Raw genomic sequence first — 15,002 nt, 5'->3', positions numbered from 1 at the left:
CGGCACCACCTTAAGGTCAGGTGACTGGACAAACGTGGTCTTACAAGCATTTTCTAATAGAAATTTGTTAATAAATGGCACTAAACCAGAGGCGGCGCCACCTTAAGGCTAGGGTGGTCCCAGGACCACCTTGACCTGAATTTTTTTTATATATAATAATTTAAAATTTTTTATTTTTTACCCTTTAAAAGAATTTGGGAACACCCTCAGTTTTTTTTATGCCAATAAAATTAAATTTTGTTCTATAATTTGTTCTACATGTAGTGGATGAATGATTGCTTGGTTGTGTATATTGAAAGAGATGTAGCTTGTAGCATTGATAATGAGATTATCATGTAACGATTTTAAAATATGAAAACTTGTAAAAGACAATTGTAAACTTTATGTATTTACGTTTTTTTTTTTTAATTGTTGTTGTCGTCAATATATGAATTTCTCTTTTTATTAGATTGTATGAGAAAAATTTCTGAAGCCCCACTGAACTAAAATTCTAGTTAAAAACTACCTAAAATTTTGTAGAGTTGTATGCCATGCAATATCTGCTGAGGATTTGATTCCACTTAAAAATTGATGTAGCGCTGTCAGCCAAGCATTATGGGATCAAACTCTTCACATCAAAGTGGGCACTCATATCTATATAAGAGGACTGAGATGGGTTGGCTGGTTTCAAGGAGAGGACCCTATGTCAAATATTGGTTGGACTCATTGTCATGATCAGGACACATCAGGGACCGGTTTCCTAGTCCCCTAGGCCCAAACATTGGAATCATTATCATGATCATCAGGCCACATCATTCTCTTGGTCCAGAATGCCTTTTTCTGTGGGTCTATTTCTATTTTCTTTCAGCCTGTTTGGGAGGTTGGGAGGGTGGAAATGAATGGAATAAATTCAAAGAAATTTTCTAGAATATTTTATTTATGTTCTTGTTTGAGAGTTTAATGGAATGGAAAAGAATGAAATTGGCAGGAGAGTGTATTATTCCATTCTATTCTCTTCTAACCATTCATAAAAACCAGAAAGACTCATTCTTTCAATGAAATAAGGTGAATATCAATTCTATATTTCTTTCATTTCCCCTCATTCTTTTATAAACTCCTAGACATACTAGTAGGAAATACATCATAGTATACCCCCTCATTTTTTATTAGGAAACCATGGTTCAAATCCCTTTTCTTCCATTGTTTTAACCATCAAATTATAAATCTAATAACAAATGTACTACTCCTAACATTTAGGCTCAGATCTCTCTCTCAAAAGTGGATTTGAACCTCTTGAGCTTGGAAGTGATCTTTGGTTCGTGGGTAGCCATTAAGGGCATTTTTTTTTCTGGGAGTAATATAGTTGGCTTTTTTTGTGGTGGGGTCCATTCCGTGATCAAACAGGAACCTAAAGAATTACAATATTACAGAAGTTGTTTTATGTTCTTGATTATTTATAAAGTCAGTGAAATTCACTCTTCATGATAGAAGATATGACATTGAGACCTAAATTCTTGTGTCTCACCATTTCAGTACCCACTACCCGACTCTTTGCTTAATTTCGATTATACATTCAACATTTATTAAATGTACTTTTACAAATTGCAAATAAACCTTCAAGAAGATGGAAGTCCTTGCAACTCTAATGTCCCTTATTTGCTGGTCTTTCAAGCAGGATCATAAAGAACAAGAATATTACAGAAGTTTCTGCATTTTATTTTCTTAATTATTGATGAAGCCACTGAATTTCACTCTTCATGATAGAAGGTACTTATATTCTTGCAACTTACCATTTGCTACTCAAGTACTGCACAATTTTGCTAATAAATAATGCATTCAACTGGTGTTGCCCTCCCCATTTTCTATTCTCATGAAGTCAAGGTACGACTTGCCACTTAGTTTTCGAGCAAAGAATTCCTTAAAGTACTTCTCCAAAGGAACTCGCTGGAAATTTGCTGGGTTGCCAGGACCAATAAGGCTAGGTGCAGGACCCAGTTCCGAGTCTAGATTGGAACTATAAAATGTAGCAATGGAGAGCCTCTCTTTCGTTGAATTTACCATTGCCCTATGCTCAATGCTCCGATATATGCCATTGCTCACAATCTGCAGAGTAAACAAGAAAAGTTTATACCGACTTTCTTTTTTTTGATGTAGCATTGAAAGTTGTTGGGGATGACAAAGGTCCCACTGGGAATCGCAGTGTTAATTTTAACATAAAACAAACAATTAATTCCCTAACTTGATTCAGTTCTGACAATGTTTGAGTTAATTGATAAAAGTCCTAAATAAAAGTTTCTTAAGTTAGATCTTGGAAAACAGGAGTCTGGTGCAGTTGCCAAGTATAACTGATTCCAGGACTTGGCAGTTGGAAGAAATCACCCAATATGTAGATTCATATTGTCAGAATAGAATCCTCTTGCCCGTGCAGTTTAATCCAAGATATTGCATTGCAGACATAGTTTCTATCTTCATAAAAGCTCTAGCAGCTAGGCCATGACTTAAAAAGGAAGTTAATGATTGTGTTTCCTGTAGATTTTCTTTTCCCAAATAAATTAATGGATACAAATGGTAGTAAATGCATGAAAATTGGTCACATTAGTCTAGAATTATTAGTCTGGAAGAGTTCTAACTTTCTTAATACTTAAATTGAATTAAAATAATCTTACAGGACACATTCTTTGGCTTCTACAGCTGAAGAACAGTGAAAAGGAAAGCCATTTGTCAAATTCTTTTGCTTCTATAATGCAATTTTGATGACTCATTTGTGGCCTAATCTTATAAGTTTCAGGGATTAGTCAATTAGTCTTGGACAGTTGGACCCATATTTTGGAGATTGAAAATGAGGTTAAGCTAATACTATATCAAGATTATAAAATACTAGTACCTCCATGATATCACCAATATTGACTACAAGAGCATTTGGAAGAGGTTTAACAAGAACCCATCTCCCCTCTTTACGGATCTGAAGGCCTTCAGTTTCATTGACCTGACAGAGAATTGTTAGAGCATCAGCATCAGAATGAGGAGTGAACCCAACGGCCTTATCTGGTTCAGGGCATTGAGGATAGTAATTCATTCTCATTGACTGAACTCCATCACTAAACAGCTCTCTCATTTCCTCAACATCCATTTTCAAAGCCTTAGCCATGTGTCCTAAGATTGTCAAGGCCAGCTTCTTCACTTCTATAGAGTAAGTTTCCAAGGTCTCTCTATATCACAAAATGAAGATGAAGTGAAGTCATGTGCATGTGTAATACCTGAAACAAGTGTTTCCAAAACCAAATGGTGAACATAGAAAGAGACCTGAGCTTTGGCTGAAGCTTGTCAAATAGGTGACCCCTCCTTATATTATGTGGAAGGGTAGTTATATAGAACATGTCTGACCAGTCTAGCTTCTGCTCGTCTGACACCACAAAGAGCTGCCCAAAGCCCTCTTGATTGTTTGGCTCCTGCCAAAGATTCTTCTTTTCTTCATATGGAAGTTTGAAAAAACTATCAATTTGTGCCCGGAATTCTTCCAGCAATGAAGTACTAACTCCATGGTTCACAACCTGCACTTACAATATAAAAGTGCTAACATATCAATATATATATATGTGTGTGTACACACCTTAGAATCCAATGATTCTATTCAATATTATATAAATAGAAGCATAGGGTGCAGAATATTATATATATTTAAACCAATCAAAGATCAAAAATCATCTGCTAAGCAGTGCAAGAGTAGCAGTAAAACTGAAAACAGGAAGAACAACTATCACCAAATCAAAGACTAGCAGATACAGATAAAGGCAGGGAACTTGTTGGCAATGTAATAGGAAAAAGGTCCTCTCCATTTCATGTTTCTGATTAAATTTACAAATCTAAAGGGGTATCCAGTGTCACATCATTTAAAATTTTAAATGACACGCCACTTTGGAAGATGTTAGATCCAAAGAACACAATCTTAGCCGTGAAATGGATTGTCTCAATTTCACTTGAAATAATATCTTATGGAGGGAGTATAGTGAGAATCATCCTACCTAGTGTTTTGTTCTCTCTCAAATACCGGTCATTTTGCTTACAACCATAAATATTGTAAACATCTTGCTTGATATGAATAACTAACTTCACATAAAACACTGCAGCCCATCAAATTTATATTGCAGAGTTCATGTGTCTTGGCATAAGAGGCATGTTGTTCAAAGCAACTTATTAGATTGGTATAGACTATATAACCCACTGGCATACTGCAGTTTAATAAGGCATTTATGATCACCAATACTAGTAACAATTTGGAAACTTTTAAAATGTAAAAGTGTCAAGTTACATATAAGAGAGTGACCCAACTCAAAAACCAGGAATGGAAACAACTATAGAGATAGTTCCTTGATTTGGCTAATGAATAGTTATCAACTTTTAGCCATGTCAGTTTTGCTTGTGTGTGTGGAGAAAATATATATATATATATATATATATATATATATATATATATATATATATATAAGAAGCATTACAGACAGTCATAACAAATTTGGGACAAGGCCTGAGTCCAAATATAAAGCCCATATACATTCCACACCTGAAAGAATCCCCAATCTTTACAAGCAGAGTGAAGGCTGTCCAATTCAGAATTCATGTAAGCTTCAACATCCAATCTCTCAAGATCGATAACCGGCACAGATGGAAGTGATGGGTCATAAGAGACAATCAAAGGGTCCTCCTGATCATCTCGCACGTACCTAGCTGGAATGTTGAAGATGGGTTCCTTGGTTAGCTCCTGGACGCTAGGTACTATGATAGATTTTCCAAAGTTAACTTCTGCTTGTGACTCCATGGTCAAGGATAAAAGCTGAACCAACTTCTTCTAGGCTTAATTGAAAGTAGAAATGAGATAGAGAACAAAGAGACTTTCGGCTGTACCTTAAAATTTCTCCATGTCAGAACATATAAATTTTGGAGCTGAAGTCATGTAACTAGCTGTCAATGGTCTCATAGACATGGATTCCTATTTATTATCAGGTCAAATTGAATATTTGAGAAAGATGTCTTTGGTTGTGTTTGGTTTTGACGAAAAATATTTTCTTAACCGTAAAATATTTAAATTTTTTTTAATTGTAAAATATTTTCAAGTGAAAATAATTTTTGTAAAATAAATTAATTTTAAGTGTTTGGATGTATTTTTTTAAAAACTCCAAAAAATATTTTTTAATATTTGGTTACGTTTCAAAAAGTGCTATAGAAAATATATTTTCTATTATTTTCTCACATTTTCTTATCTTTCGACCCAAGCACATATATAATAAAAATAAAAATAAAAATAAAAAAACTTCAGATCAAAATTCGTGATTGGGGACTGGCAGTGGCAGCTGTGGTTGGCCATCAGACACCAAGAACATTAGTGGAGGGGTGGTGGGAGTAGAGGATTAGTTGATATGTTTTGGGTGAGGCAAAAAAATTATTTATGAAAAATGAAAGTGTAAATCAATTTTCCTCATAAATGCCTTTATTTTACGATTAACCGAAAAAAAAAAAAAAAAAAAAAAAAAAAAAAATTTAGTTGATGAACATTTTTAGTCGCCCCAAACACCCATAAAAGCAGAAAATATTTTCTGAAAATCAATTTCCATCCAACTAAACAAAGCTTAAGTTGTCTTTGAAATTTGTTAATACACCACTAAATTACTTTTAAAAAGTAGAGTTTTAGACCATGATTCTGCAAATGATTTGATTCAAATTGAATCCTAAATACCACAAAAGTCTCAAAATCAAGTCAATTGGTTTGCATTTGTTAAGCTCAATTGGAGGCTTATCCGTGAAAAAAGAAACATTATGTGCCCAAACACTTCGCAACAAATTATTAACCCAATCCTATATCTTTCCGAAAGACTCTAGAATTTGGAAGGTTATCAAACTGGGCCCTCATGAGTCATGTCTTAATAAGGCCTAAGATGGGTTGGTTTTAAGAAGAGGATCCCCTGTCAAATATTGGCGGAGCCGTGGTCCACATAGTGCCATTGGCCCAAACAAGATGCATCTGTTGGTGTAGGATGTCTTTATAGGTGCAATAGCAATACCCCCTTTTTATTTTCCTAGCTTGCTTGAGAGGGAGGACAGAATGAAATGGATTGAAAGGTTTTTTTTTTTTTTTGGATTATTACATTTTTTCTTTTATTTTGAATTTTTCAAGGGATATCTTTCAAGAGATTAATGTTAGGGGTGGTATAATCCAACATGACCCGTAAACACGATACGAAGTTAACAGGCTATGGGTTGAAGCATAATTGGTTTATGTTATATTCGTGTTTAAACGTGACCCATTTAATAAACATATCATGTTTCTGTCTAACCTACAGAGTCCATTAATTGACCTATTTAACTAAATGTCATTTTGCCAATATAATCTTCAAAACCCTGGGAATATAAACATATTAGTTATTGTGGTTTATTTTGTTTGACATATTGTGATTGATTATTTGTGATATTGAGATATGATTTAGCTTTGAATGTTTATTTGTGATACAATTACTTATTAGTTCTAAATTTTATATTTAAAAAATATGTTTGTTTGTTTTTTCATAGTTTAGTTCAATTGGGTTAATACTAAAGTTTGATCAAATCTAATAAACGGGTTGACACAACTAACACAATTAATAAACAAGTTGTGTTAGAGTTAATGAATCCTAATCCGTTTAATAAACGTATCGGGTTAGTATCAACTTGAATAGTCGAATGCTCATAAATCAACATGACATAAACCTGACACGTGAATACGAATTGCAACCTCTAATTAATGTGAAGGAATGAAATATTTAGGAGAGAATGTTCATTCTATTCCATGCCCTTTTAAAAGTGGGATGAAATTGGGGTCAAGTATTGATTTTATCCTAGTTATATAATCACGAAGACATATTTCTTTCCTTTCCATTCATTATTTTATGAACTCCTAAACATACAAGAGAAAATATGACATATCTGTTTCCATTCCATTCAAAATTCCCAAATTTAATCAAGAACCTAGTAACACAATTGACACATTTTAATGTTTTCAACAGAGATTCAGGATTCAATATCTCTCGACCCCCAACTATCGAATATAAAAAATAATTTAAAAAATCCCAAATGTAATGCTATTTAACTTTACATTTTCAAAAGTTTCAAAAATTAAACTCTAAAATTTTTAAAGGTTTCAAATTAATCCTTGATCTGTTAAATTTTCCTCGTATTGCTAATGGAAAACAACTTTATTATAATTTGAAGTCCAGCAAAACCAATGTCGTTTTCCATCAACAATAATAGTAGAAACTAACAAATAAGTTAATCTGAAACTTTTAAAAATTTACAGAGTTTATTAATTTGAAAATTTTAAAGTGCAGAGTTAAAATTGAAACTCATTTGTAATTATAGGACAACATGATTCAAAAGTAGTCATGTAAGTCAATAAATATGAATAGAAATCAACTACTTGTGTTAATCAAAGAGAATAATAAAAAGACTCCGAGAGTTTTTTTTTTTTTTAAATAATCCAACTAATTATCTAATGCATAAGATTTTAAGAATAATATCGACTAAAATCTAATGAAATTGAATAAGAGTTTTCTTAAGTTATAACTTATACACGTTGATGCCTCTTTTGGTCATCCACTCAATAAAAAACCCAAAACCCACCGTCAAACCCCAGCTTCCAAGTTATCCGACGCCAGTGGCAAACTCTACTATTGCACAGGTTATCCCACACTATGCTTGAGTCAGATTTATGTATAGGCTAAGGGCAGTGATCATAGCTACGAGTCCCTTTTTCTCCTTCCATAAAAATAAATTTTTTTTTTTTTTTAAAAAGCCCAAATCATCACACACAAGATTTGTCAAATCTAACCACATGTATTCCTGAGGGAGATTTTTCAAGTGTAATTTTGGTCCACTACGTTTTATTTTTTGTCATTTTGGTTCTATAAGTTTGCATGTCACCTTTAGTCCTTCTTAGAGCATTAGCATCTGGTGTGATAAAAAATTATGCAACTTTAACACACCAAAAAATTACTTTATCTATTTTATATTTTTAACATACCACTTAACAATATACCCTACATCTAATCTACTGTTTTAGCATATTACCCATTAAAATAATATATAAAAACCTCTTAAAATAATATAAAACAACTAGCCATAAAAACCCGCCACAACAACCATCACCAAAAGAAACCCCACTACAACCCACAACCACAACTCACCAACCAAAAAAAAAACCAATGCAAACCCACCTCAACAATCACCACAAACAGCACATCAATCTCAACGCTAATCTTAACAACCACCACACACCGATCTTCACCATGCCGTCACTAATCTCAATGCCATCTTCACCATTTATCTGAGAGAGAGAGTGTGGTGTGATGAGAGATAAGAAAAGAATGAAAAAGAGTAGTAGATGGCTACAGTAACTATTGCTAGTAGTGTACATTTTAGATCCCTTAAAACACAAATTGTTTAACCTAGTTATTTAGTTAAGTGATTACTTAGGTAAATTATTCAAATCTAGGTTATCACAAGTAAATCATATCAAGTAAACAATGCAGAAAATAAATAACACACGATATGATAACCCAGGAAAACCAAACCGGTAAAAAACTTGGGGAGGATTTAACCTAGCTATTCTTAAGGTAAAACAGATCCACTATGAAAGAATTGAAGTTTTACAATAGCGGCTTAAACCACTAACATCACTAGTGTTTAACCCGCGCAATGCGCAGGATCATTTTAAATATTAAATAACGTAGTATATTTAAGCATATAGTGTTCGATAAACCATGAGGTCAGCGAATTTTAAAACCAAAAAGTTTAAAAGAGAAAAATGGCTACTGGTTTGTGAAACTGAAAGTCAGAAAAATATTAGTCAAATAATAATGCATAATCAATAGTACATTGGAATATCAAATTCTAAAACCAAACCAATATATAACCCTTAAAAGGGACATTGCAAAAGAAAAAAAAGTTGTAGTGCATAATCAAGCCACAATATATAAACAAAACAGAATTCCATCTACAACAAATAAAATGCATAATCAATAGTAGATGGGAATCTCAAATTCTAAAACCAAACCAATTCATAAGTCATAACCAATAAAAACAACATTGAATCTTAATCTTGATCCTAAATTTCAATTGCAAAAAAAAAAAAAAAAAAAAAAAAAAAAAACAATCACAATCCCGAAAAAGCTGCAATGATACAGAGAAAATTTGTTAATAACAAACCTCGTAGTGATAAACAGAATAGATATATTAGATTATACATACACACCCAAGTTATGGAATTCATGAAACTTTTCACCCATTATTATGTAATCATCTATTCATAAAATAAATAAATAAAAGTAAATCATCTATAAGTACTCAAATCCAAAACACTAAGACATACACAATAAAAACAATCATACCGTAGATTGTTCTTTTGAAGGTAGTCACATATATTTTTTGTTTTATTTCAATAATCTATAGGAAGTGAATCTTATGGTTCACAATTCATTATTGTGGAATTGACTAATCTCTGTCTTATTTACACTAAATGTATCACTTTTTGTAAATACAGGACTTTGAGTCCATTTTCTATTGTAACCTCTCTCAAGCCTATAGATATTAGAACCAAGTAGCCTAAAGCTAAACTGTTTTTGTCAGTCCTACTCAAACTGTGGAAGCTTTCCCACCAAAAAGTAGCTAAGATGGGAATTCTACATCTAGGAACTTGCAAGATGGAACAGTACATGGAACCTATCCTTGTCTTAACTCTAAAACTATAAAAGAGCAAGGCTCCTATACAGTTGTAGATTCCACATAACACAACCAATCAGCTTTGACCTGAGGAAGAAAAAAATATATAGATAAGAGAAAGATTGGAGAGAGAAAAAAAAGTTATCACAATGAACCAACTGCAAATTATCTAACATACATCATCCAAAATACGAAACCTATCAAACTCTAAGATGCATACTATAAGCCAATTAACAATGTGTCTGTTACCAAACCAAACCACCTTTCAAACCCAAGAAAAACCAGAATAAAAGGCTTCCAATTAGATAGACCAAGGGTACATACAAAAAATGTACATAACTCTATAGTGGAGGAGAAGTCACTAAGAAAGTCCTCACAAATTTCGTACACAATCATAAAGTAATCCCATTTCTATCTTAACAAAAAATACTCCAATGCTAAATGACAAAATGATACCAAAAAGTATAAAAATATACCTTAATATAAAAACATAACTTAATGCTTATCCCAGTGGCAAAAGCCTTAAAAAATGGACTCAGTACCGGGGGGGAGGATGAATACTATCAATGAAATTTTAAACTCTATCCCTAGTAACATACCAACCCCTTTTATCAACAACATTTTCAAACCAATCTTTGACAACGCATGATTGCCAAAGTTTGCACATTGCCTTACTATCTAAATTTTTTTTTTTTTTAAATAATTCTACTATTTAAGCCAGATGACTAAAGCAACCTTTACATAATATTTGGTACATTTATTTGTCTTCACTCTCTAAAAATGTCCTTTGATTCATCTAAAGGTTGAGACTATATAACATTATTGGTCATTTACGTATTAGAAGACAATCAAAACTTATATAGTTGTTTGTCTTTTAAATATTTTCAAAGAAATTTACACTTAGCTCAATATACTTCACCTACTTTTTTCTGGAAAATGTCATCCAATAATGTAACATGACATTATTTATAAATAGCAAAACCTAAAGCCAAGCAATATATTGATTATTAAATCCTTTCTATAAAATAGACATATATGTGACATGTCAATTTCTAACAGATTATATACCATCCCAAACCCAATAAAATGGCACATTTATTCGTGACCAATCTACTGTTAGATCCCATAAAAAAAAAATAAAAAAACTGCAATTGGAAAACATTTAGCAAAAGAATTAAAAATAAAATCTGCAGTCAACTAAAATTTAGCCCCAAAAAAAAAAAAAAAAAGCTATAAAAAATATGGGAAAGTAAGTAAAGAAAGAGAAAGAAATACAGAAAGAAAATATGTGCAAAAAAACATAAGAAAAAAAGAAGGGCTGTCATGCCAACAACTGGCTGCTCTTTCATTTCCTAGTAAGTTTTCATTTTAATTTTTTGTACTCTTCCCTCACCTTAACTAATTAGTCACATAATAAATAATCTTCATTTTGATGTTGGCCCATATGCTTAATTTGAAAATAATAGTCTGACTGTGTTAATTTGATAATCTTCATTTTGTTTTTGTTTTTGTTTTTGTATTTTTTGTCCTTTGTCATAAATCTATGTTTTGAAGTTTGGTTTTACTTCCCATTTGATCAATTCCTTCCTTTCACCCAACAATAGTTCCTCCAACATTTTCTACCTTAACAGTAAAACCTTAAATGTACCCATCTATTTTAAGTTCTAGTTAAGTTCTTAAAATCTCCTTTTCTAAGATTTTCTTTTCCCAGAAAACATTTGCACTTATAGTCTTATTTGTGTTGCTGTTAAGGAAATCTTTGTCCTAAATCAAAGCAATTGCGAACGGAAAAGAGATTTCATTGAACAATGAAATAAGGAGGAAAATTTAGGCTATCGTACCTTTCATTTTATTGTAGAGAACCCAACGGTAATTCTCCTATTAGAGAATCCAGTAACTTTTCTGGCAAGAAAAAAATTTAAATTAGTGATTTAGATAAATGACATTTGAAAGTTTGAGAAGATATGCTAACTACCCATGAGTGTCGAACCAAACGGTGCCAATGAATTGCAGTCTGCAGTATTTACAAAGTTTTTTTTTTTTTTTTTTTAGATAAAGATAGAAATTTTATTTGATAAAAGGGAAATCCATGTAAAAACACACAACAACCTTGTAAGCATAAATACAGGGGAACAAAGACCTGTTCTGCAGAAAACAAAATATGCAACAAAATTAATACAGTCCATGGACATACAATACAGAAGCAGCAACAAATATTAGAATTACCCCCTGTAAGCACAGATTATGCAGAAAATCCTGAACGTGTTCTGCAGAAAACAAAATATGCAGCAACAGAAATACAGCCCATGGACATACATCACAGAAACAATAACGAATATTACACTCAGTCCCCTGTAAATAGCATTCAACAGATATTACACTCATAGCAGTCTCAATTTTCATCAATCTTGTATTCCCAAACGACAATCTAAGGCAAATGAATTGCAATCTACATTTACAACTGAGTTCAAATTTAGAATCACATATATTACAAAACTTGCAATTCATGTTGATATAAGAGTCTTAGGATGCTCAGAGATTATAAAACCATAACCTATATACAGAAAAATTAAATCTCTCATAATCTGAAATAAAACAGAAAATTAAGTAAATAAGAAAAGGGTATGAAGAAAAGAAATTGGTGCATAATTCTTAACCATTTTGTATGCTACAATTTAATGAATTAAAATTTCAGGTGCAAACAGGAACTAAATCTAACAAAATCTACCAAACAGGGAAAAAAAAGTTCTAACCAAAAAACAATAATCAACAAAACAAAACCCAAGAAATTAAAATTAAGAACAGAATTTCCAATGATTTGCCTTTCCATCTACAAACCCAAAAAAAGAAAAGCTAAAGAAAAACCCATTACTTTTTTATTACACAGATTGGAATTGAAATCAATTAATGACAAATGAAATCTACAACTGAATCCAAGAGAGAGTTAAAACAAAAACCTAAATTTGTACTTGGAGTGCGGAGTGAAACGATTGGAAGCCGGATCCACATCAACAACATCCCCTGCTATAGGCAGCGGCTATAGTGCTCTTTGAATCCTCGCCGAACTTCGCATCGGAATCGACGGTGGTTACAGAAGGCTGATCAGAAGCCTCATCGGTTGGTTCTTCCTTTTCTTCTTCTTCGAGACGATCTGATGGGCGTGACAGCAGTAGTGGTGTCGTCGTCTAGGGTTTGTTTAGGTTTTCTTCTGTAGTAGTAGTAGTAGGGTTGAGATTGTTGGTCTGATGAATCGGTGGCCATTGTGTGAGAGAATCGGAGATGGCACCTCTGATCGCTTACTTCTTTCTCATCTAAGTTTTGGATTTTGTTTTTCATCTTCCTTCTTCTTCTGCTTCTTTTTCTGGAAAAATCAAAAAGCAAAAAGATCGTTTTAGCGTAACTGGAAACAAAGTTTTTTTTGAAAGGAACTGGGAAGCGGATTTTTTTTTTTTTTTTTTTTTTTTTTTATCGGAAACTATGGGCTCTTTCTCTCTGTTTATCAGAGTCTCTCTCAGTCTCTTTCAATTTAAAGGTGTTTCTGTTTTTAAACTGTGTGCACGGTAAATTGGTAAAATTTAAGGCTCTCAAACGGTGCAACGTACGCGGTTTTGTAACTTTAAATTGCACACGTGTCTGAATTTAAGATAAACAATTATCTTATTTGTCATTACCTCCTTAATTTTAGGAACTCATTTTCTCTCAACTTCTGCTATTTTATATATATATATATATATAGAATATATAGATATTACTACCTCGAGTAGAAAACTTTCTACCACGATCATGTGACAGTTCCGAGTCCACGGACTACTTCTTTCTTGGATTCACAACAACCACAAGTACTCCCACTTGTGTTTTTCTTTAAGCTCTTTATGCAGCAACTGAAGTGATCACCAAGGTCTTGACATCAATCTTGATCTTGATAACCCTAAGTGTGTATGAAGGCAAACACCTCTAAATTTCCCAAGAGAATCACACACACAGCATATCAACAATCTCTAAAATGTGGCTAGGGTTTTTCCTTTTATACTTAAAGAAAAACATAAAACCCTACATGTCATATGGGCTTGGGCTGAGTTGGAAATTCTGCAGAAAAAACATTCTGCATGAGTTTTGATCAATCGAGTCTAATTTTTGATCGATCGAGCCTTATAGAAATAGAATAGTAATTTTCTGCAATTTCTCGATTCCAACTTTATACATACATCACTTTGAGCAGCCTAAATCTAGACTCTAAGTTTTGATTATGGTTTGCCAATATTACACATTAAAGTTCTAATACATTTAAGTCCTAAATCCTTAGAACCTAACAAGTAGGATGTTACTGTAATACATTGCCAATTTTTTTTTTTTTTTTTAATTTGGTATGTTGATATGGCATTTTGAGTGTTTTAGCACACCTAATGCTAATGCTCGTACAGGAAAAAAATGACAAAAATGAAACTTAAAAGGTCCAAAATGACACACAATTGACCAAACTTAAATGGTGTAATTTAAAATTTTGCCACACAATTACAAGATGTCATTATTATTAGATTCCCAAATTAATAATAAGAAGAAGAAGAATAAAGAAAGCGAAAACTAGACGTAGAAATCCTTCTTCATTTTCTCCCCTTTTTTTTTTCTTAACAAAAACTTATCTTTAACCCCACAAATCTCTGTTCTTTCACAATTTTCACTTGTGATTTTCATTTTTTTTTTTTTTTGTTTAACAAAAACTTATCTTTAACCCCACAAATCCATGTTCTTTCACAATTTTCACTTGTGATGTGTGTTAAATTATCAATTTTCTAAAAAAATTTACACTTTTGAAATATGATAAATTTAATTATTTAGACACATACTTCTAATAATGTATCCCATAAGAAGAGAAGATATATTAATAGACTACAAGAAACAGATGATATATACTATTAGTGTATGGATGCCTTTAGGAGATTTGTTAATAGACCATTTTTACGTGAAATATATATATATAAAAATAGTTATGTTTTTCTTTTTCAATAAAAAATTTCTAAAAAAATTTCTTATATCCGTGCTCTTAAGACATCAATTAAATTTTTCTTACACAAATAAGAATAGGGTATTTTATCTTTAAAAAAAAAACAATAATAATAAGAAAGAAGTAAAATGGAGTAGTTTTTGTTACACGCATTTTTTAACAATTTTTATGCATAAGAATAACATTCTTTCTTATGGAACATATCTATGTAACTAGCAAGTATAAAAAAATTAGCCACAATTTATAGGTTCAATGCAACATCCAAGAAAGTAGCCAC

The 15,002-nt window shown here is 32.2% G+C and overlaps 1 protein-coding gene and 1 long non-coding RNA gene across 3 annotated transcripts; both read right to left on the bottom strand.

Moving 5' to 3' along the window:
* Positions 1-1,529: 1,529 nt before the first annotated feature.
* Positions 1,530-5,028, bottom strand: LOC126726371 (protein SRG1-like). Its single transcript, XM_050431614.1, has 4 exons — positions 4,541-5,028; positions 3,283-3,530; positions 2,864-3,188; positions 1,530-2,082 (listed from the first exon to the last, which is right to left on the bottom strand). Exons 1-4 carry the CDS (start codon positions 4,793-4,795, stop codon positions 1,816-1,818), a joined length of 1,095 nt encoding a protein of 364 aa, XP_050287571.1. The 5' UTR covers positions 4,796-5,028; the 3' UTR covers positions 1,530-1,815.
* Positions 5,029-7,508: 2,480 nt separating this feature from the next.
* LOC126726378 (uncharacterized) lies at positions 7,509-13,250 on the bottom strand. Of its 2 annotated transcripts, none has more exons than XR_007655845.1 (3): positions 12,681-13,250; positions 11,565-11,625; positions 7,509-8,329 (listed from the first exon to the last, which is right to left on the bottom strand). It is a non-coding gene; the product is annotated as an uncharacterized LOC126726378 (long non-coding RNA). The 2 variants fall into 2 exon arrangements; XR_007655844.1 differs by lacking the exon at positions 7,509-8,329 and adding an exon at positions 9,371-9,810.
* Between the last annotated feature and the right edge of the window lie 1,752 nt (positions 13,251-15,002).

This window comes from Quercus robur, chromosome 5 (assembly GCF_932294415.1).
Source record: "Quercus robur chromosome 5, dhQueRobu3.1, whole genome shotgun sequence".
In the NCBI taxonomy this organism is placed as follows: domain Eukaryota; kingdom Viridiplantae; phylum Streptophyta; class Magnoliopsida; order Fagales; family Fagaceae; genus Quercus; species Quercus robur.
Note: the sequence above shows the minus strand (reverse complement) of the source record. Positions and strands in the feature narration are given on the sequence as shown.